General features: G+C 33.4%; 2 protein-coding genes and 1 pseudogene across 2 annotated transcripts; 2 read left to right on the top strand and 1 right to left on the bottom strand.

Moving 5' to 3' along the window:
- Positions 1-1,503: 1,503 nt before the first annotated feature.
- On the top strand, positions 1,504-2,254 carry LOC110726733 (diphthamide biosynthesis protein 3-like). The gene has a single exon (XM_021906220.1). The coding sequence runs from the start codon at positions 1,808-1,810 to the stop codon at positions 2,054-2,056; it is 249 nt and encodes an 82-aa protein (XP_021761912.1). The 5' UTR covers positions 1,504-1,807; the 3' UTR covers positions 2,057-2,254.
- Positions 2,255-10,149: 7,895 nt separating this feature from the next.
- LOC110726611 lies at positions 10,150-11,639 on the bottom strand (annotated as a pseudogene).
- A 1,237-nt stretch (positions 11,640-12,876) lies between these two features.
- Positions 12,877-20,101, top strand: LOC110726732 (metal tolerance protein C4-like). Its single transcript, XM_021906219.1, has 13 exons — positions 12,877-13,403; positions 13,540-13,594; positions 14,357-14,489; positions 14,627-14,682; positions 14,996-15,110; positions 15,195-15,252; positions 15,337-15,455; positions 16,388-16,507; positions 17,885-17,986; positions 18,099-18,171; positions 18,653-18,720; positions 19,476-19,536; positions 19,667-20,101. The coding sequence occupies exons 1-13, from the start codon at positions 13,115-13,117 to the stop codon at positions 19,792-19,794; spliced, it is 1,377 nt and encodes a 458-aa protein (XP_021761911.1). The 5' UTR covers positions 12,877-13,114; the 3' UTR covers positions 19,795-20,101.
- The last annotated feature ends 878 nt before the right edge of the window (positions 20,102-20,979 follow it).

The following is a 20,979-nucleotide window of genomic DNA, read 5'->3' as shown; positions in this document are numbered from 1 at the left end:
TGAAATTTATGGTACCAAATTCATTAAGATATATGGATTCATAGTTAACCTATGTTACCTATCTTGTACAGTAGTAATTATTAATTTGTCTACAATTTTTTGGTGTATGATTGTGTAATGTGTAATTGGTGGTTGTATGTTAGGTAGATTTATATTAATTAGATTCACTTTGTTGGTGAAGATTTTGATTCAATTTTTCAAAGTCAAGTTCCTCTTAATTTCTTAGACTCTAGGAGATCGATAATCCACCAGTGGTAAGACATTTTGCACTTAGGCCTATACCAATTTATTGAAAACAACTTAGCTAAACTGAACTGATTGGAGCAGAACTAAACTGAATTGAATTGAACTGAACTAAACTGAACTGAATAGAGCTGAAATGAATTCTTTATAAGAGAATGAAATTATAAAGTGAACTGAATTGAACTAAACTGAACTGATTGGTGCTGAACTGAACTGAACTGAAATTGAGCTAAACAGAACCGACACTTAAGGCTAGTGATTTTTATTTTTTAATATAAAAGAACTCATCCTCTCTTATTATTATTATTATTATTATTATTATTATTATTATTATTATTATTATTATTATTATTATTATTATTGTTGTGTGTCACCATTGCATGCGGAAATATTGATCAATTAAGATGTCAGGTGACATTTTAATAATTGTTGGTTGAAGATCTTTTTAGCTCACATGACCATTCTTGAATCTTGACATATAAGAATTCAGTAACCAAACTACAGAATTTGTGGCTAACTATTGGATCCCTATCTCCCTCAGTTTCTCATTTCTTATTGCTACATTAAAACTTTTTATGTTCCTTAATGTTTGTTTTCTCATAGTTTTAACTTTTAAGATATGTATCTGTTGAATGTGTGGCCCAAATTTCCTTGGCCCAATATATTGGTGATTTATTTGTGCTTTAGAAATTTTCAAATCAAGAAAGTTAGGGCTTGCACTTTATTTCTCTAGATTTATTTACACATTAAGGTTATATTATACTAGCTTCTTAAACATTCTATATATCACTTGATATTGGAAATTTGGAAGTAATGACTCATGAAATTTTTAGTCAAGGATGATGAAAGAAGTTTTACAATCTTCTAGCTATTTCTTTCGACTACTATATTCAGCACTATAAAAAGAGGGGTTGACCTGGGCATTTCTTTGGGCATCTAAAAAACTAACCAACCCACCTTTACATAAACCAAGCAAACCTTCCATAAACTATACAGTTGTTCTTGTACTCTCATAGTTTCATGAGATTTTTACAAGGGTTTTTAAAGGATCATTTTCGATCCATGTCTATTTTATTGCCTGTATTGTGTTTATTTTACTTAATTTCACATATGAACAACAACACAGAAAAGAAAAAAAAAAAAAAACTATTTTAAAAATAATCTTTCTAACTCGAAGTAAGCAAAAAAAATAAACAAATCTTTCTAACTCGAAGATTTTAGATCATTATATACGATTTTCATGTCATTACATATATTTTTAAAATAATAAAATTAATTTTATAAAATAAAGTTTGAAAAAACATAAATCATTGAATAGAGAGTTTGTTTCTTTTAAATCTAAGTTGAATACCAAAAAAAGAAATATATAAACTGACTCCAGCCGCCAACTTCCTCATCACCCTCCAAATAAAACCCCAAAACCTTCCTCCCAAGAACCCTAATTCTGCAACTCCACGCAAACTCAATCAAATTGGGGAAATTCTAAAATCAAACAAATCACCTAAACCCCTCAATCTAATACAACTTCAATTCATCTAAGAAGAGAGAAAAAAATTAAAAAAGGATGTCGTACGATGATGTAGAGATTGAAGACATGGACTGGAATGAAGAACTTCAGTCCTACACTTACCCATGTCCATGCGGCGATCTTTTCCAAATCACAAAGGATGACCTTCGTCTTGGTGAAGAAATTGCTCGTTGCCCAAGTTGTTCTCTTTACATCACTGTTATTTATAATCTCGAAGATTTTGCTGCTAATAAGAATAACTCCAATTTTCAGCCTCCTAAATCGCAGCCAATCAGCGTCGCTTGAGCTAATTTTTACTTATTTTTAATTTTTATTTACATTAATTTTTGATATGTTGTTCGAAAATTTTGTTGTTATTGTTGTTGAATTTGATCATGGAAGATTTTGCACTGTTTTGTCATTGGTGCATATAATACAGTATTATTAATCTATAAATGTTGATTGGAGCTTGATTTACTCATAAATTGGATTGATTTTGCTTAATCTTATATTGATGTTTAAATTTGTTGGTTTTGCTTGATAGTATATTGCAGTATGTGTAAATTTGGGGTTTGTTTTGATTATTACTACCTCCGTTACATATTATTTGTAACGATCGGACATTTTTTCTCTCTAATTTATGTCAAATCGTTGCAAATAATATGAAATGGAGGTAGTATTATGTTTAAGCTAAGATGGGACTCTTTCGATTTTGATTACATTGCTTTTTAGAGGAGAAGAAAGAATTTGGAAAAGGAGAAATGTAGTATTGCTGAATTTGATTCAGCTTTATGTCTATATACAAGTATATAGTCCCTCTTGTGAATGGGGATTAGAGACTATTTCTTGATTTGTGTGGCTGTGTGCTGGAAAAGTTTGGGATGCGAATGCATTCGGAGTCTTTGGATTAATTGATGATGTTTCTGAGTGCGATTGGAGTCTTTGGACTTGTTGATTATCTTGCTGGTTGTATAAACTGTGGTTGAAATGGCCGAATGGGAATGGACAAGAGTGGATATCTTGAATCGATTAAATTAGTTCAGCTCCTTCTGCAGTATGTTATGAGGCTAGGTTTGCATTAATACTTTAATAGTAGTATTAGCTAATTTGGACTGAATTCGTGAGAAAATTTTTATGGAGGATTTGCCTATAATGACGAATTTGGTATGCCAGAGCATTTGCATCGAAGTTTTATGTCCTGCTGTTGTTAAGCTGCTTATTTTTTTAGGAATGCTATATCAGATTTGGTTCTTCAGGAGATTGCTTCGCTTCCTGAAACCTTTTAGCTCCCAACAGACTCGACACAAGAATTAAAACTACAAACAGACTTAGACCTCTTTGCAGAGTTAGTAAAAACAGAAAACATCCAAGAAATATGGGGACTACTAAGTACTAACATGATCATCTAAGGGGGGATACAATGAGATTGACTAATCAAGTATGGTTCCTGAAACTCTTTCTCCAGTATGTTTCCTGAAACTCTTTCTGTTAGGAAATGGTTACTGAATACCAAGTATACTGTCTGACATTTATTTTGACAGTCGTCAATTAAATTACCATTATTTCCTAGCGTTACCACTAAGATATGCTATGATAAATTCTCAATATTCAAGTTGGAAATAATTCTTATTCTTTGTTGCTTGGACCACTCCTTTGCAATCTGATAAATTGCTGGCCTTACTGCTAACCCATCTGTATCTGCTAATTCAGTTCCATGATCAAATTGAGGATAGCCAGTGCGTCACAGTCTGAGGCAAAGTGGCCACAAACTGGGATTCCAATCTGGAATGAGATTCTACCTTACTCTGTTTCATTGATGCATCTTCTGATGCCACAAAGAGTGGATCGACGTCCTTCAACCTGCTCGAAAAAGACTGATTAGAATCTCTCGCCTTCGTTGTAACATAACCATGGCTTACTCATTGACAGAATTCCACTCCTCAGTAGGTCTTGACTCTGTCTCTGACAATTATGTACACCATCTCTTGCCTGAAGAAAATTTCATTTGGAGCCAAGTGACCCACAGACTACAGTATTGGGAGGTTGCCTTGAATTAGTTTCCTTTCCATTTGTCCTCATTCGATTTTGGATAATTTAATTCAGGGTATCAATTAACCATTCCTGCAGAGGAGTGATTGTATTTGCAATTGAATAATTTAATTCAGGGTATCAATTACACATGCTCTCATTTCTACATAACTTTAAGAGCCCAGAAATATTTTCCTTGACTTTATAGTTATCAAGTGCACTTCACTTCAATAAGCCCAACTAATTTTTACAGCATTCTTTTCACTTGTTATCAAGTGCAACTCACATCAATAAGTCCGCACATAAGGTACAGGGAAATCTCTCTATGGCCATGGTGCGCCTTGAGCCTTTTTATATTAGATTTCAGTCATTTCGCATAGTACTCTTGACATGCTGTATCTCCAGCTCCACGAGTCTCTGGCCTTTCTATGAATGGGAAGTCGAAGTCTAGAGTATGGACAACAGTATTTTATTTAGTAAAAGTTCTTGGCAAAGGATCAACAATCGTGTTTGTTTTTACATTTCTTTTTAAAGCAGCTTTCGGCCAAAGTAAAAAACAGTTGCTTCACACACTATCTTCAGAAATCTGATTGGTCTTGCAAGAATAGAAAGAATTCTTATACTCTGTTGTATTACCCATTACTCTTGGTTTTAGGCTTTTAGCAATGTCTGTTATCTGAACTCATTAATTTGCTTTCTTTAAACTTGGTTCAATTCTGATCTTCACACAATACTGTCCATCTCCAATCAAGTTTAGGGTCTGGTAATGAACTGTTTAACTACATGAGTGTCTTACTCATCTATTGTATTGCAGCAGATAATGAATTAGGAACTATTCGAATAACGTATTATCGCCCAAGGAGAGAACTCTTTTTAGAGGCTCAGAGAGTGTTGATCTTGTAGCATATCTTGCAAAATGTTAGGGCCAAGCACATTAAAAAGGGCTAGCTTAGAACATTCATATCAGATAACAACAATAATTGTCAGAGAAGCAACAAGGCAAGATTTCAGTTTTGCCAATTTTTTTTTTATTTTTATTTTTTCAAAAAAAAAAGGTGACTGCAACTCAGTATACTCATAAAATGCAGCAGGCTTCCTGATTTTTCTTTTGTTTTAAATTTATCAACACAAAGACCAGGACACATACCAGGTATGAGGTATGTAATCAAAATACTACCTCCGTTTCTTATTATGTGCAACAAAGGAGTATTATTTGTGAGACATAAAATATTCCTCTATTGCACATAATAAGAAACGGAGATAGTATACAATCAAGAAGTGACACTCGTCGAGTGGTTTAGCATGCCATCTCACGCTCTAGTGTTACAAAGATTGAAGCTCATCATCGTATATTTCATCGAGGCAGTACACCACTAACCCCAGTTCTCTAACAACCCGGAATAGGTTGGTGCTTACGCGTTACACCCTTACACCCCAACAAATTTGTGATTGACATACATCGGGCCAAAGGGCTCAAGAAGGTGGTCATCATTACGTCAAGATCAATGGAATAGTATTCGTAACGTGGGCATACTATAAAATTTGTCCCAAAATAAACAACATATCATAAATTTGAGGAAGATATAGACTGAAGTATCTCAACCATACAAGAACCTGGATATTAGTTGAAGATATTAGAGGGTGGGATTGTACCAAAATCTAATAATAATAAACTATCGCTATTTACTTCATCAATTATGTCGGACTCTAAAAAGACCTCTCACCGAAAGCTTTAATAAGCACATGTCTTAGACCCTTTTCTAATATCACTATCACATTTTTATTACTTAATTTTAGTGATAATACAATTTTATAACTCTTTTTTTTGACAAAATTCTGGATGCTTATAGAATATCTCAATTGAAATTCAATCCAAGTCTTATAAGATCGCTTACAAATCTCTTTTTTTTTTTGGGTCCAATTATATAATAACACAGCTTTGTAACTTTGTAGTATTAGTTTAAGCATGTTTTCTACAAAAGCTTAAGGGTCGCCATTTGTTAGATAAATGTTTAATGAAGGTTGTTGCCAATATGTAACGTACGCGCATATGCTTCTATAATAATTTAACTTGAAACGTTTAACATAGTCTTATGATTTTTGACTACCATAATTTTTAAAATTAGATAGCTGAGATTATTTGTTTTTAGATTTATTTTTAATAGTAATTTTAATTAAAAATCACTTTATATATTTTTTAGGGTTCGTTTGGCATCGTTGTGGTTTTCTGTTAACTGATTTTTTGGTTTTCAAACTCATATGATATATGTCATATAATAAAACAAAAATTAGACAAACCCATTAAAATCATGATAATATTGAAAACTGACAATTGAAAAGTGAAAACATCTTTTTTTGTTTCCAGTTTTTGGTTTTTTGTTTTCAAAAAAACAAAAAACTGAAAACAAAAAACAGTGCCAAACAAGCACTTAATTTGTATATTCAAACAAACAAGGACATCTATACCATAATTTTTAAAAATAAATAGTTGAGATTATTTGTTTTTTAATTTATTTTTAATAAGTAATTATAATTAAAAAATCATTTTTTATGTTTTATTAATTTGTATATTCAAACAAACAATGACAATCTATACCCGTTACTCCAAAATTTTATAAAATGTTGGCTAGATCACTAAGGTCCAAAAATATGATTAGGATTTACATTAGTATAAGAAAATACATTAATTTAATCACAAAACCCCAAAAAATTGAATAAGAAATATCCTTGTATAACAAAATACGGAGTAGTATTAGAAAATTACAATTTGTAGACTATCCTCCTAGAAGTTGTGGAAGATTGTGAAAAGCTAAAGTTGAGGCTTCTTGTCTAGTGCAAGTTTAATTGGGAGATGAGTTTTTAAGGTATTCTGTTTGTCATTTGACACGTGACTTTTTTACTTAGGGATATGGACTTTACGGCTTCTATTTGACACGTTTCACTAATTGCTTCCAAGTTTTTCTGCGCTTATCTTATTGACTTTTTGTGGTCTACATTCAAGTTATTCTATTGTTAGTAGAGATGGCAACGGGTCCAGATCCGTTTCTCTACTGTAGATCCAGATCCGCCCCAAATCTGTCGGGTCCAGAAAATGGAGACCCATATCCAGATCCGATGGGTCCACCGGATCCCGGTCCAAAACGGATCTTATATAATAATAGTAAAAAAAAAAACAAAATAATAACAATAGGCAATTATTAGTAAAAAATTAGAAGTTTGATTTTGTATAAGGTTCTGGACTACTTCTAGAACATATAATTAAATTGAATAAAAACAAATTAAATTGAAATAACAAAATGTCAGTAGAAACTTTAGCAACAAATTTCTCATTGCTACCAACAACATAACCAATTCACCATCACCCATTTTCTTTTCATTGCCGCCATTCATTCCCCTTTTACCATATTCCTATACCCAAGACTCCAAGAGGATTAGCAATTTAGCATAGTCTCTTTCTGCTGTCAAACACAACCGACATCGAACAACAACAACAAAAATGACATTGAATTCATCATTTCAATTTTAATTATCAAAAACCCAAATTAGATTTAGAGAAATTGAAGGGATGCATTCGTCAGAGAAGCTCCTCGATGCTTAGTGCTTACTGAACGGAGATTTGCTTGAGTCGCCGACTTCAATGGAGGGTATGGGTATTATGGAGAGAGAGAAATTTAGGGTTTGAGACTTTGGGTACTGCTGTACTAGGGAATATGGAGAGAGAGTATTATAATTTGAGTGTTTTAATTTTCTACTGGGCTGAGCTGTTGGGCCATTTAATTAGTAAATTTAGGAATTTTCTTTCAAAGGAATTATAAACGGGTAAACCGGATCTGGGTCCGGGTCTAATGGTTAGACCCGGACCCAGATCCGTTTTTTTCCAAGGGGCCCGGATCCGCCCCAGATCCGTCGGGTCCAAAATTTGAAGACCCACGGATCCGAGCCGGGTCCAGATCCATTGCCATCCCTAATTGTTAGTCTTGCTTCATATAGGAGTAATAGGCAAGACATTGTTTAGTTCACTTTATTTTTACTTAATTCAGAAAAAATATATTCAAATAAAAACAATAATAAAAAAATAAAATAAAATAAAAAGTTCAGATCAAATATTATTTTATGTGTAATATTTTATTGCTAATTAAGATTTGATTTTACAAAATCATCAATATATATATCAAAGAATTTCTTGAAGAGATTATTTCTTCTAATTTAAGACACACCTTAAGATCGAGGAGTATAATGCAGGGTGAATTATGATACTAAACTAAACTTAAATTAAGCTACAATTCAAAAGAATAGAAATATTGAACATGTTGGAGATTCTATCCATATAGGACACCTGGCCTACGTATACTCCTAAAATTTTCTATTTGAAGCTAAAAAAAATAAAAAATTCCATTCAAATATACGATATGCATTACAACTTTAGAAGGAAGTATAAATATTTTATACTGTATTAGTTTGGATGAATCAAGGGATAATTTAAAATTAATGGATTGTAAAATTTTCCATTCATGAATCTTAACTTTCTATACTAGAACTAAAAGTAATTAAGCAGATAAATCAGCTAAAAATATGTTTCCTAAAGTGAGTAATATTGTGATTGAGATTTTCAAATAATTATTCACCTTTTATATAACTGCAAATGTCTATAAAAATTAATCTTATTCTTAATATAATACAAGAACGCTGGAATATCAAATTCTTTGGGAAAATGGCTTCTAAGGTTGTCATGGCGCTCGCCAAAAGCACCCTTTTTGGGCTCATATGCTTTCTACTTGTCTCAAGCCATGGTATTAAATCTTTATTATCTTGTTATTTTATATATTTATGTTAATTTATCTACGTTCTTTGAAATTGGAATTACGTATTAATTATGGAGAATTGCACCATCAACATAACATCCGCATTAGTGTAACACTACCATTCGTGAGTTTTTTTTTAGGGCAAAAAAAAAAAAAACATGTAGCAAAGTTTTAGATGTTTGTTTAACTACTAACGTACGAAAATACGTATGAAACTGCCATTATTGATTTTTAATAAAATAAATAAATAGATGCTTTACTTTCATTATTATACGAGGAATATTTAAATATTTTGTTAAAATTTTATGACACTTTACACCTATATATATATATATATTTATTGGTGTAAATTTCTATAAAATTATTACACAAGTGAATTTGAAAGATTACAACACCAAAATTCTTTGGAAAAATGACTTCCAAGAATTTCACGTGGCTAGCCAAATTAACCCTCTTTGGGCTGATATACTTCCTATTTGTCTCAATCAATGGTATGGACGTATGGTATTGCATCTATTTTAGTTAATATATTCATCATATTCAATTCTTGTGCACTCTTTCATTCTACTATTGATTTTGTGAACCTAAAAAATCAAGTTAATTAAGGGTTCATGTTTGAATTTAGTTTGAGGCCAATAAAAAAAATACTTCTTCTATTTCAAATTATTATCAATATAATTGAATTTTTCACTATTTTAGGTCTTTATTTAAACTAAGAGTTGATAACTTGCTAATTTCATGAGTAACGTAACCACAAAACTGAGAACTCAAACGTGTATGTATACCAATTAAACCAAAAAAATAAGTCGGTAACTAAAACAAGTCCTTAATTATGTTTATTTCACTAGTGTGCCGATATTGTTGACTTAGAGTGTAATTTATTAATCTCTTTACAATTTTTTTTTTTTTTTTTTTTTTGATGAAATTCTTGGGAGCACTTTAATTTGATAACAAAACATATCGCTAATTTCATAAGTAACGTAACCACTTGATACGTATGCAGGTGAAGCCAAAGCATTGAAAGATTTTGAAGTGTCTTAAAGGGACTAAAGGATGTGTAGATGATGCACCATGTGCCAAAAAATGCGACGAAAGTTTAGCCATTACTGCCCCAGGTCAATGTCAAAATTCGACAACTAGTTGTTGTTGCACCGTGTCATCATTATTTGATCATAATATACCTGTTCCTAAGCCTCGTCCATGCATCAATGATGCAACTTGTGATGAGCGTTGTAAGAAAATCTTCTCATCCCCATCAACCGGAAAATGTAATTCCGACGAAGGTGGTGGACTGACTTGTTGGTGTGATGTCCAACACCAACACTAAGCTATATAAATGTACTGTTGATAAAATGATTTAATAAAATAAGTTCCTCTATGTTTGGAATTAATGCATTATAATTCAAACTTCAAAGAGATGAATATAAATCATAGTTATCACCTTTACAAACAAATTGAAAAGTCAGGTTATGCAAAAATTATAATTCAAGTGTTTGTTAGCTTATTAGATGTGCATATTACAAGTATAAAAAAAAGTATATGATAAGCTGTCAAATACTATGTAAATGATTTAATAAAATAAGTTCCTCTATGTTTGGAATTAATGCATTATAATTCTGAGAGATGAATTTAAATCATAGCTATCATCTTTACAAACAACCCCTTATGCTAAATACTAATTGAAAAGTCAGGTTATGCAAAAATTATCAATCTATGATTTTGGTATGCAACTATGCAAGTGTTTGTTAGCTTATTTGATGTGCATATTATAAAAAAAGTATATGATTAGCTGTCAAATACTATGTAAATATACTCTTCTTCTGTTCTGTTTTGCCTTTTACTTCCTACAGTCTACATTTGATCTGCATTATACAACACAAGACAACTGTTATAACATTTGCAACCAGAGCCGTTTATAGAACTAAAATGAGTTAACTGCCCAACAACTTGTTCTGATTTCCCCTGCTGTACCAGTAAGCACTTGAATGGATCCCATTTTCACCATGGCTTTCGCAAACTTTTCGGCCCAAAGATGACCCTGCTTACTGAACTTGTTCACCATTTTAGCAGTTTTATGGCTGCTAAGAAGCATCTCATCTGACTTGAACAATGCCCTTTTGTTTAGGACATTATGTCTTCAAAGATGGTGGTGTTATCAGCACCAGAGGAAGCATTGTTTGATGGTTTTGGGCATCTCGATCTTAGCACCCTTGCAAAGTCCGGATCCATCACTGGCTCATCTGAGTTATCACTGGTGTTTGAGGGAAACAGTCGTGTGGAGAAGGAGGAGCAGTGTGAAACCCCAATCGAGTGAGCTCCAGACAGGACAACCATATCTTCCAAGGACAGTCCCTTTCTTTGGAAATTTTCTTTCAGCAACTCTAGATTGGAAAAGGGAGAAGGCAGATTGTCAAGGGGCTCCTTTTCAAGAGAATGCTGGCCATCCCTTCGCCCTGATTGCACTGCATAAGAGACCCCTCCAAGCTGATAGGCACTCTCGCTAGCTGCAATAGCTATGATGTCGGCGCAAGAGACCGTTTGGGGGCATTGAGCTTCAAGTTGAAGCTTGGCTTCATCAATCACTTCAAACCCCCTTACACTAGGCTTGTTGATGAAGTGATCCTTCTCTGTTGGATGCCCTGGAGTCGAGTCCAGTAAAATGGATGCATCACATCCCTTGAACAGAATACAAGCCTACGTTAATGCTGGCTTTAACATAAAATGTGTTTGCTGAAATAAAAAGCACATCCATTGTAAATTAAAGCAAATTAAACACAAGATTATAACATACCCTCACAAAACAATCATGGGAGTGCATTCTGATCAAAGCAGCTCCAAGTCCAGGATCCTTAGAAATCGCTGACTTTACAACCCCTTTGATCGTAGCTTCAGCATAGGGGCAGGTGTTATAGTAGAATCCAACAGTTAAAGGAGAAGTCGGCAACAAGACAGCAACACTGGAGACAGAAAACAAGGCTAGAAAGGAGCATAAGCTCAAGCAAAGGAGTATGTTAGAAGTGAACATGATTTGTTTTGAGAGGTTGGAATAATATGCAAGGATGAAGAGAAATGAAAGAAGCAGGGGAGTTTATTTATAGGCAAGGATGACATCTACGTATAACATATTTGCATGGGTAATATATCAGTTTCAAGCTTTCAACCTCCATAAAGCTACTTACATGTATAAATATATGCACCATACCCTACTTTTGTTGATTGCTATGTTAAACAACATACTTAGCTTACTATTTTATAGTTACTTCCTTAGTTACTTTATAGTTAATTGCTTTTATCATATCATTGATTCCATAATCATGACATCATCAACTTATAATTAGCCAAACTATCCCAAAAGGAATACAATTATCTAGTAAATGTAGGAATTTTTAGTTTTTCTCCTGAGATGTACAATGAAATACGACTTTTAACTTGTAAGTAACTACAATTTTCCGAAAATATCTTTAGACATTGTCAATTTGCATTGTCATATGTTATATTCTTATGTGCCTTATTACCTACTTTGAAGATTGATGTGAGCTTCCATGATTCTGAATTATGCACTATAATGCTTAATTCTAGGTGGACCTCCTCACATTTACGCATTTAAGTACTCACATGCTTTATATAGGAGACTGCGAGAATAGATATCCAATGTACATAACGATTTTGCTTTTTAACCCAAGTATAATATTTTATCTACTTTAAAACTCGACTTGACCAAAATCAACAAACTATTCATCAACAATAGATATGTACAGTTTGCAAAAAAAAAAAAAAAAAAAAAAAAAAAAAAAAAAAAAAAGATATGCATAGACCCAAAATCAACAAAATTGTTCATAACTAATGGTATAACTTTTTATTATTGGATTCGAAATTAGTTTGAATCATCCTCAATCCTTATTATTGGATTCATCAACTCGCATTAATTTGAATTGATGTTAAGCACCTCAAATTATAAACTTTTTGTTTAAACAACTAAGTTAAACTTTATCGATTGAGGTGTGTTCGACAATAGCTTTTAGTGGTTTAACTAGCTCAAACTTTACTTTAGTAAAATTATTATTGCACTTAACACATATACTTCATTTTGCCGAATTAAGTTTTTGTTCTAACATATTGTATATATATTTTTTTGAATAGTTCTAACATATTGTATGAACTTATGGAGTATAGTATATTTTCATGGAACAACACATTTTAAGACCATTGATTAACACATGATTATTAAATCAAATTTCGTTCACGTCATTGCCCATCGCTATTGCCTATCTATACGGATTATGTCGGTCTAAAACTCGAAGCCAAAACACATAACAAAATGCAAAAGTGTTGGTAATGTGACAGAGGTTGGAGCCCTTGGAGGGAAGTAAGAATAATGCTTCATTTCATTCAGAAATGCTTGCTTGATTCTTAGTCTAACCGCCAACTTCTACTTTTCAATCTTCATTCAATCTTCTTCTTCTTCTCCATTTTCTCTCTCCTCCATTTTCCTCAAGATTATGCAGCAACAGTAGCAGTAGCTGTAATCGAGAAAATGCAGCGGCGGCGCTTTTTCTCTCTCCTCCCTCGCCCACCCCTCCGACCACCGCCGCTAACTCCGCCGCATTCTCTCTCTCTAATCTTTTGTTGTTGCGACGATTCCAATTCTTCGTCAACTCCTGCCAAATCGGGTGTTGAACAAGGGTTTCGAAGAATTACTAATACTAATATTTCTACCACATTTTTACAAGGGTTTTTGTTGTCTAATCCCTCCTCCAAAAGGGTTTCCCCCTTTTCCCAAATTCCTATTGATTTTAGTCATCATCACCTTTCTTTTCATCGAAGTAATTGTTTCTTCCCCTTTTCTTTTCTTTTTCAATCTATAATTTTTTGTTTGAAATGTATTTTAATGTTTAATTTTGAATTATTGGGTTGTTTTGTTGTTAATTTTGTTCAATTTGTCTTTTTATTGGGGTGCAGATTTTTTTACTAGAGCTAAAGAAGTTAAAAGGATTGAAGTAACTGATCAACACAGGTAATATAATAAAATTTTATTAATTTTCTTATTTATATGTTTTTTCTTGAATTAATTTGTAATATTGGCTCATGAGCTATTGATTATATTATCTGTTTTTGGTGTTAGTATAGTGGGTTTATTAATCTATTATTTACATATGATTTTAGAAAAAGCTGGAGCCTTTTTTTTTATATTCACTAGTAATATTGTAATCATAATGTATCTTCATATTTAATCCATTTGATTGTGGTTATTTTTTTAATTTCTCGCCATCAATTAATTGGAAAACCGTTACACTATCTATAAGCTGGATTTTTTCATTGATTTACTTTAATAGATTCTATAAAGGTTGATATTTGATGCAAACTAAGAGTGTATAATTGTACCAAACTTAATCATGTATGTGGGTGATTAGAGTGATAGGTTCCTTGATCGTATCTATTGTGTTAGGTTCTTGGAATAAATTGATGCTCTAGTAGGGTTTTTGTGTCATACTAGCTATGTGCAGATATGCCCTTAGCTATGGACGATAAAGTTGATAATGGAATCAGCTCATATGTGCTTACTGCTTAGTGGTGCTGCAAGTAATAGGCTATGGTGAGGCACAAGATATAATTAATGATGTGCTTAACAATTTGTACAATATTAAATGCATTCATTCACTATATTGCTCATGATATCTTGTGACGTGGAGATACTTTGACATCATATGTTATTGAATGTCTTCATTTTGTTGCTTCTTGTCTTCAATAATTGATAACCTTTCTGTTATTTCTTTAGTCAGCGAGCTGTCACAACTGCATTATGGTGCAATTTTCTTGTATTTTCTCTCAAATTTGGGGTCTGGATGACGACTTCTAGCCATGTTATGCTGGCTGAAGTTATACACTCTGTTGCGGATTTTGCAAATCAGGTAATCCTGTTACTCTTTTTTCCCCCCATAATCTCCCGTGAATGATGTTTATTGAAATTATTGGTGCATTGCCATTGAGATTGACTCTATCCCTCAATTATTGCATGCAGAGAGACTAATTCATCTTCACATTGTAGGCGCTTCTTGCATATGGGTTGAGTAGTTCAAGGCGTGGTCCAGACGCTCTTCATCCGTAAGATTTTCATAGAAAGTGACTCCATTGATTTTGTGCTTCATTATATTCCATAGAAACTCACTGATTTGCAGTTTAATAGACAAGTGCCAGCTACTGGGATGAAAAAAAGTTCAAGCACTGATGCTTTCATTTTAATTTACATTGGATTTTCTTAGATGACATAATTAATATAGGCTGTGTTAATATTAATTGTATATATATAAAAAAGTGTTAGAAACTTAGAATAATATGAAAAATAAAAATTGTGTTAGTGGGTGATGGGCACATACCTGATAGGCTGATATGAGTACCATTGCTTTTGTGTGCATAGCTACGGTTACTCAAAGGAGAGATTTGTCTGGTCCTTGATATCTGCTGTTGGCATATTCTGCCTTGGCTCGGGTGCAACAATAATTCATGGATTTCAACACTTGTGGGATTCACAGGTATTACAAATTATTAATAAATATCACTGCATTATGATGAATTGTCTACAAATACTCTAAATTCTGTTTTGATAATCTTTCCAGCCCCCAGAACACATTAAATATGCAGCCCTTGTTATAGGTGGCTCCTTTATTATTGAAGGTATAGTCATTTTCAATTAAGATATCTGGTCATTACTTGATTGCTTGTTTGATTTGTTTTTCTAACACATCAGCAGTTGTTCAGGTGCTTCTTTGGTTGTTGCAATACATGCTGTAAGGAAAGGGGCAGCTGCTGAGGGAATGAAGCTTAGAGACTACATTTGGCGTGGACATGATCCAACTTCTGTTGCAGTCATGACAGAGGTAAGTCTTTGTTACTGTTGCATTATAGACAAATATATTTAGATACATGTGCACTAAATGTATTATGGTCAAAATGTAATACGTTTCGGATTTAATGTATATCTATTACTCCATATATCTATGCTTCCTAGGTTTCTAAGTTAGCTAGATGTTAGGTTCTTAATGAATTGTACATTTAGAATGTGTCTTATTTTGGTTTCTGGCACTTTCCTCAATACTTGGGGATAGTATTATTAAATATTAAGAGTAAAACCTAACAAATAGAATTGGGGAATGATGAAATTTGATTTGCTGAAAAGGCCCGTGGCTTGGGAAACTAAATGAGATATCCCCCCCCCCCCCTCTTTCTGCCTTCCCTCTCTCATATAGACTTGAGAATTAATTCTTTCTTTTGTTATGTTCATAGATATGGGACTCTTGTCTTATTTTTCATTGTATGGGGGGTTGCATCTTATCTGACTTTTTTTCCTGTTATTTGATGACAAACTGTATTCTTAATTGAGCATATTGGAATTTGATTTCAAAAGGGTTTTTGCTACCTCTGTAGTCTGCTGAAACTGTACCTGATCTGCTATCATAATATGCTTTCCGTAAATTAATTGGTTGCATTGGCCTACATACCACACTATTAATTGTTCTGCTTAAGCCCTGGAGTTTTATTTTTCTTCATGCTCACGCTCTCATGTGAATCACTTGTAACACACTCTTAACCACTCACTCTTAACCACTCACTCTCACTCATGGTAGTGGTACATGCTTTATGTCTTCAAGCACTTTATAGGCTTCACTTACTTATTTTCTCGTTTGTATTTGGGACTGCAATTTATTCCTATTGTCTGTCTTTATTGCCTAAAGGAGGGCTTTCTGTGGTGGGCTGTGTTGTCTGATCTACCCCTCATTGTGTCCCTTATTCATTAACTTTGTATTTGCAGGATGGTGCTGCAGTAACTGGCCTAGCTATTGCAGGCGCTTCCCTAATGGCTGTGAATGCCACTGGGAATCCAATTTATGACCCCATTGGTTCAATAGTTGTTGGTAATTTGCTTGGAATGGTGAGTAAAACCTCTCATCAAAATTCTAGATGTGGCTTTGCTTAAAATGCTTAAAGTTATTGATGTTTTGTTTCTTCTGGCGTGGTATGGTATTATTATCATTTTTATGTATGTAGCTGTAGTCCCTAGGAGCAACATTAAACTTCCTATAATGCTCTTTCTGTTTTTCTAATTGTTCCACTTTTGGCTTTCTTGTTTGTCTATGCACAAGATCAACAATCAATATTAATTATCAATAATGAAAAATTATTATAACTTGATCTATTGAAAATTTTCTATAGACCAATCTAAATATACTTTACATAATAACATTTGTTACGGAGTAATACTACCTCCATTCCTTTTTGATGGTTGCTGATATTGTAATTACACATCTTTAGGTAGTTAGGTGAACCACATAAATATTCAAGCTTTTCAAATGCATAAAAATATATTTAAAAAAAAAAAAAAAGCATAAAAATAAAGCTTAAAACACTAAATTTTTCCTATGTGGCACTGCCATACTCAACAACTGACAGAAAAGTGAAAGAGCCAATTGATTTTAATTTGCAAGTGTGAAAGAGTGGGTCTGTAGACCACATAATTTAAGTAGGAAACAGCACCACGAGCCTGAGCCACAGAGAAGCTATATATTTTATACAACTTCCCGCATAGGAACCGGAGCAGATACTCAATCTTGAAAGGTCTTATCATTCATCTCCAACCAAATTAATTACAACGTTAAATAAGAAAGCAGTAACATTTCTTTCCTGTTCAACTCGCAAAACTCAAATTATGAGCTTGAAAACCATTTTATTTATACATAGTAGTTTTTGGCATATTTAGGTTGACATGAGTCAAGGACACTCCAACTCATACTCGTATACAAGTCATACAACTATAAACTATCTCGTATTGGAAAGAAAAACGTGGTAGAAAAAAGTTCATACGGAGCATCTGCAACAGTGTCTTTAAGTCATCACAGTGTATTGAATTCCACAAGAGGCACCAAAAAGATTAGGGAGAAGTCTTTCATTGTTGGAATTGGAAGCTCTTTCTTTCTAATGTTTGCACATTAGACTTTTAGTTAATCGATGGAATGGAGTGTAGTCCTTGGAAAACAGCCTCTCTAAATCAATTATTACTAGGGGTTATATTGTGTTCATGAGAACCTCCAACCTTGCCTGTGGCAGGAGTAATACTCTGCTCTAAATGATGTTTAATGGAATCGAAATCAAAATTTGAGGAAAGGAGAAAACTATAGAACTTGCCTGATAACAAATATTCTTATTAAATTATTGTTTTGAAGTAGTTAATGTAGCAACTTGTGGCTTATGAATACTAGAGTTTTTTCTTTCCTTCATAATTCATGGGTATTTGTTTGTGGAATAATCGCAGGTTGCCATTTTCTTAATCCAAAGAAATCGTCATGCTTTGATTGGAAGGGCGATTGATGACCAGGATATGCAAAAGGTCTTGGAGTTTTTGAAAAATGACCCGGTATGTCTTCTTTGGTGCCACACTTTCATTTGAATCACTGCTTAATTTAATCAGTTACACTATGAATATACGGCATCTCCTTTCTCACTGTTTTCCTTTTAATCTTTGAAAGGTTGTAGATGCAATTTATGACTGCAAAAGTGAGGTGATTGGACCTGGGTTCTTCAGATTTAAGGCAGAAATTGGTAAATCTTTTCACTTTCCTTTCTTTAATTTTTACAGTTATGCTGCATGATATGTGATTGGTAGTGGATACCATGCTGTGGATACTTCATTATTTTTCTTTCCTTCTCTTTTTTTGAGGGATAAAGGCAGTTATTTTTTGTTGTCTTGTCAATTTTGCTACCTATGTGGTTCATCACATGAACGTACTCTAGTCAGGTGTCAGCCAATATAGTTTTTAATGTATTTTGGACAACGAATGGGTTCAGGCAGTTATCATAACCACGAATATTTTGTCCAGCACTTGCTGCAAATATCTCCAATGCATACAAAATGAGGAGCTGTAATGTTCTTATTAAGCATATGATGCTTTATCAATTATGTGCTCAAGGATCTATGTTAAAATTATTGTATTTACATGACTAATCTTTTAAATCCCCCTTGGGGATGACTAAATTTAGCTGTACCGAAGTGAATTAAGCCTGAAAGGTGTCCATGCAACAGATTTCAATGGTGTCGTGCTGGTGCAAAATTACATTAATCGTGCTGGGCGTGAACCATGGGCTAGACAGGTAATTTTCTATGAGCCTATCATCCATTTTTATACTTTATTATTATTATTATTATTATTATTATTATTATTATTATTATTATTATTATTATTATTATTATTATTAATAGATTATTTCTCCTAGTATGTTCACTTTTTGTACATGACCTGATAAACTCGGTTATAGGTGTTGGATATGAGTACATATCTAACTTGGCAAGACTTGAAATTTTGAGTTATGGGTATGGTTTTGGAATGAGGATAAGAGATTCTAACTTCTTGAATACAGCCTCTAACAATAATAATCCATATCTAATATCAAAACATAAAACTTAAATCATTAGAATATCAAGGGCCCTAAAATCCAAAGCCCAATAAGTAACTACACTTGGACTCAACTCAAAAACGTTTTAGATCCACGCATTTATGTACCATTTTAATCTAGGACCTCTACGTTGCTCCTCGAATGGCAAATCTGTTCTTGTATGTTGATTGCACTCTCCTAAAGCCTCTCTTCTTGGCCCCTTCGTTTGTCTTACTTGTGGATTTAAGTCACATGATTTGTTCAGTTGTAACATCAATTGTCGGGTATGGATTCCATACCCTTGTCCTTGCTGTATTGTAATGACACAGTTGTGGTACCAAAAATGCCAAGTCAAAGTAACATAGTTTGTGTACAGTGTTTGCTAATTGAAGTGAAACAATTGTATTTACTACCCTTGTTTTTGTGGGGGAAAACTCCTTGATACTTAGTTGAGAGCTTCCTACTGTGTGCAGTTCCGGGATGCTGCAAATGGAGAAGATGACACTGAATTGCTCAAGGTTATGTCGAACTATGGTATGTAATTGTGGACTGTCTTCCTGAAATGAGCATGTGCAGTCATAGAGGATAACATGCATGTCTTAAAGGGTATATTTATTTTTAACTATTGCATCACTTAGAGAAGCTTAATTATTGTAAATGGCAGGTGAGGAAGTTGTGACTGCTCTTGGAAGTGAAGTAGATAGGCTGGAATCTGAGATCCAGAAGCTTGTTCCAGGAATTCGGCATGTTGACATCGAGGCTCATAACCCTATCATCCCACCTTCTTCTTGATATATTCAGTACTTTCATCTAAATGATTATTTAGTTTTGGTCACTCTGTCTGATTTGTAATTACCCAGAATTTTGTGAGAGTCTTAACTTGTGTACATAATGCACTGGAGATATGTGGATTGATTGTTTTAAAAGTAGTTTGTTTGATAATTCACACTGGTTAATACTCGTGAGTCGTGGCTGTGGCTGTGGCCGTGGCCGTGGCCGTGAATGAAGAGCAATAGGAAGAATACAAGCTCAATTTTGTGGTCCTGTGATTCAATGAAAGTCTGAAAGTGTTATGGAAATTACAAGTTTGATTGGAGAATTTTATGCCGAAAGGCGCCATTTTCTGTCATTGTCATCCTTTTGTTCTCCGTAGAACAGTCTGAGCTAAATTCTAAAGTCTTTAATAAATGCTTTTAGGTCTGCTCACATTATGACTTAAGTTAGAATTTTAGATGGTCTACTTTAGCCTTTAATTTTCTTTTTAAACTGCCGCAACTAGGAATCCTGTTCACACACACCCTCTAAGACGGTAAATTGTAGTGAATCTGATGACAAGCATACAGCAGTGGAGTTCAATCATTCTCTATATTCTAACTTGGAAAGTTTGAAGGACAATAATGTAAGTTAGGTGTGAGCAGACTTCAATCTGGTCATGGAATATATGGTCAATAGATAAGAACTTGTGACTTTTGAGTGTTATATGAGTAGGCCAGCCACTCAGTGACTCACTAGTCTAGTACTCAATCTCCTCTCTATAATTCAGTTCACTTCGATTCAATTAAATTCAAGTTACGATCTTAGTCCATGGAAAAAATTAATGAGCATCTTAACGTATCGTGCACTCAAAAAAGTTTTGGTAGTACATTAAAAGCTTTTCATAGAAATTGTGAAAAATGTAAGGTGTATTTTATTCCAATCCAATTATCCAATCATATATGGACTACTTCTTTTCATAATGTTCTTAATATATTTTGTTTTGTCATTTTATAATGCAGCTAACCTCTTAAGATACGAAAAATATTCACTTTATTTTATGTTTTACAAACCTCTTTAACCTTTTTTCACTACCTTAGGGTCTGTTCACATTTACTGAATTAAGCTAAACTGAACTGAACTGAACTGATTGGAGTTGAACTGAACTGAACTGATTGGAGCTGAACTGAAGTGAACTGAACTGAATTGAGCTAAAATGAATAT

The sequence above is a fragment of the Chenopodium quinoa genome, unplaced genomic scaffold (genome assembly GCF_001683475.1).
Source record: "Chenopodium quinoa cultivar QQ74 unplaced genomic scaffold, ASM168347v1, whole genome shotgun sequence".
In the NCBI taxonomy this organism is placed as follows: Eukaryota; Viridiplantae; Streptophyta; class Magnoliopsida; order Caryophyllales; family Amaranthaceae; genus Chenopodium; species Chenopodium quinoa.
The sequence above is the reverse complement of the archived record's forward strand: the minus strand, read 5'-3'. Positions and strand labels throughout refer to the sequence as shown.

Bases quoted from the DNA above. Each gene is read 5' to 3' on its own strand.
- LOC110726732 (XM_021906219.1), top strand. From the start codon at position 13,115: ATGCAGCGGCGGCGCTTTTTCTCTCTCCTCCCTCGCCCACCCCTCCGA. The intron at 16,508-17,884 runs GTGAGTAAAACC...GAATAATCGCAG, and splicing joins TTGGTAATTTGCTTGGAATG to GTTGCCATTTTCTTAATCCA. The intron at 17,987-18,098 runs GTATGTCTTCTT...AATCTTTGAAAG, and splicing joins AGTTTTTGAAAAATGACCCG to GTTGTAGATGCAATTTATGA.
- LOC110726733 (XM_021906220.1), top strand. From the start codon at position 1,808: ATGTCGTACGATGATGTAGAGATTGAAGACATGGACTGGAATGAAGAA.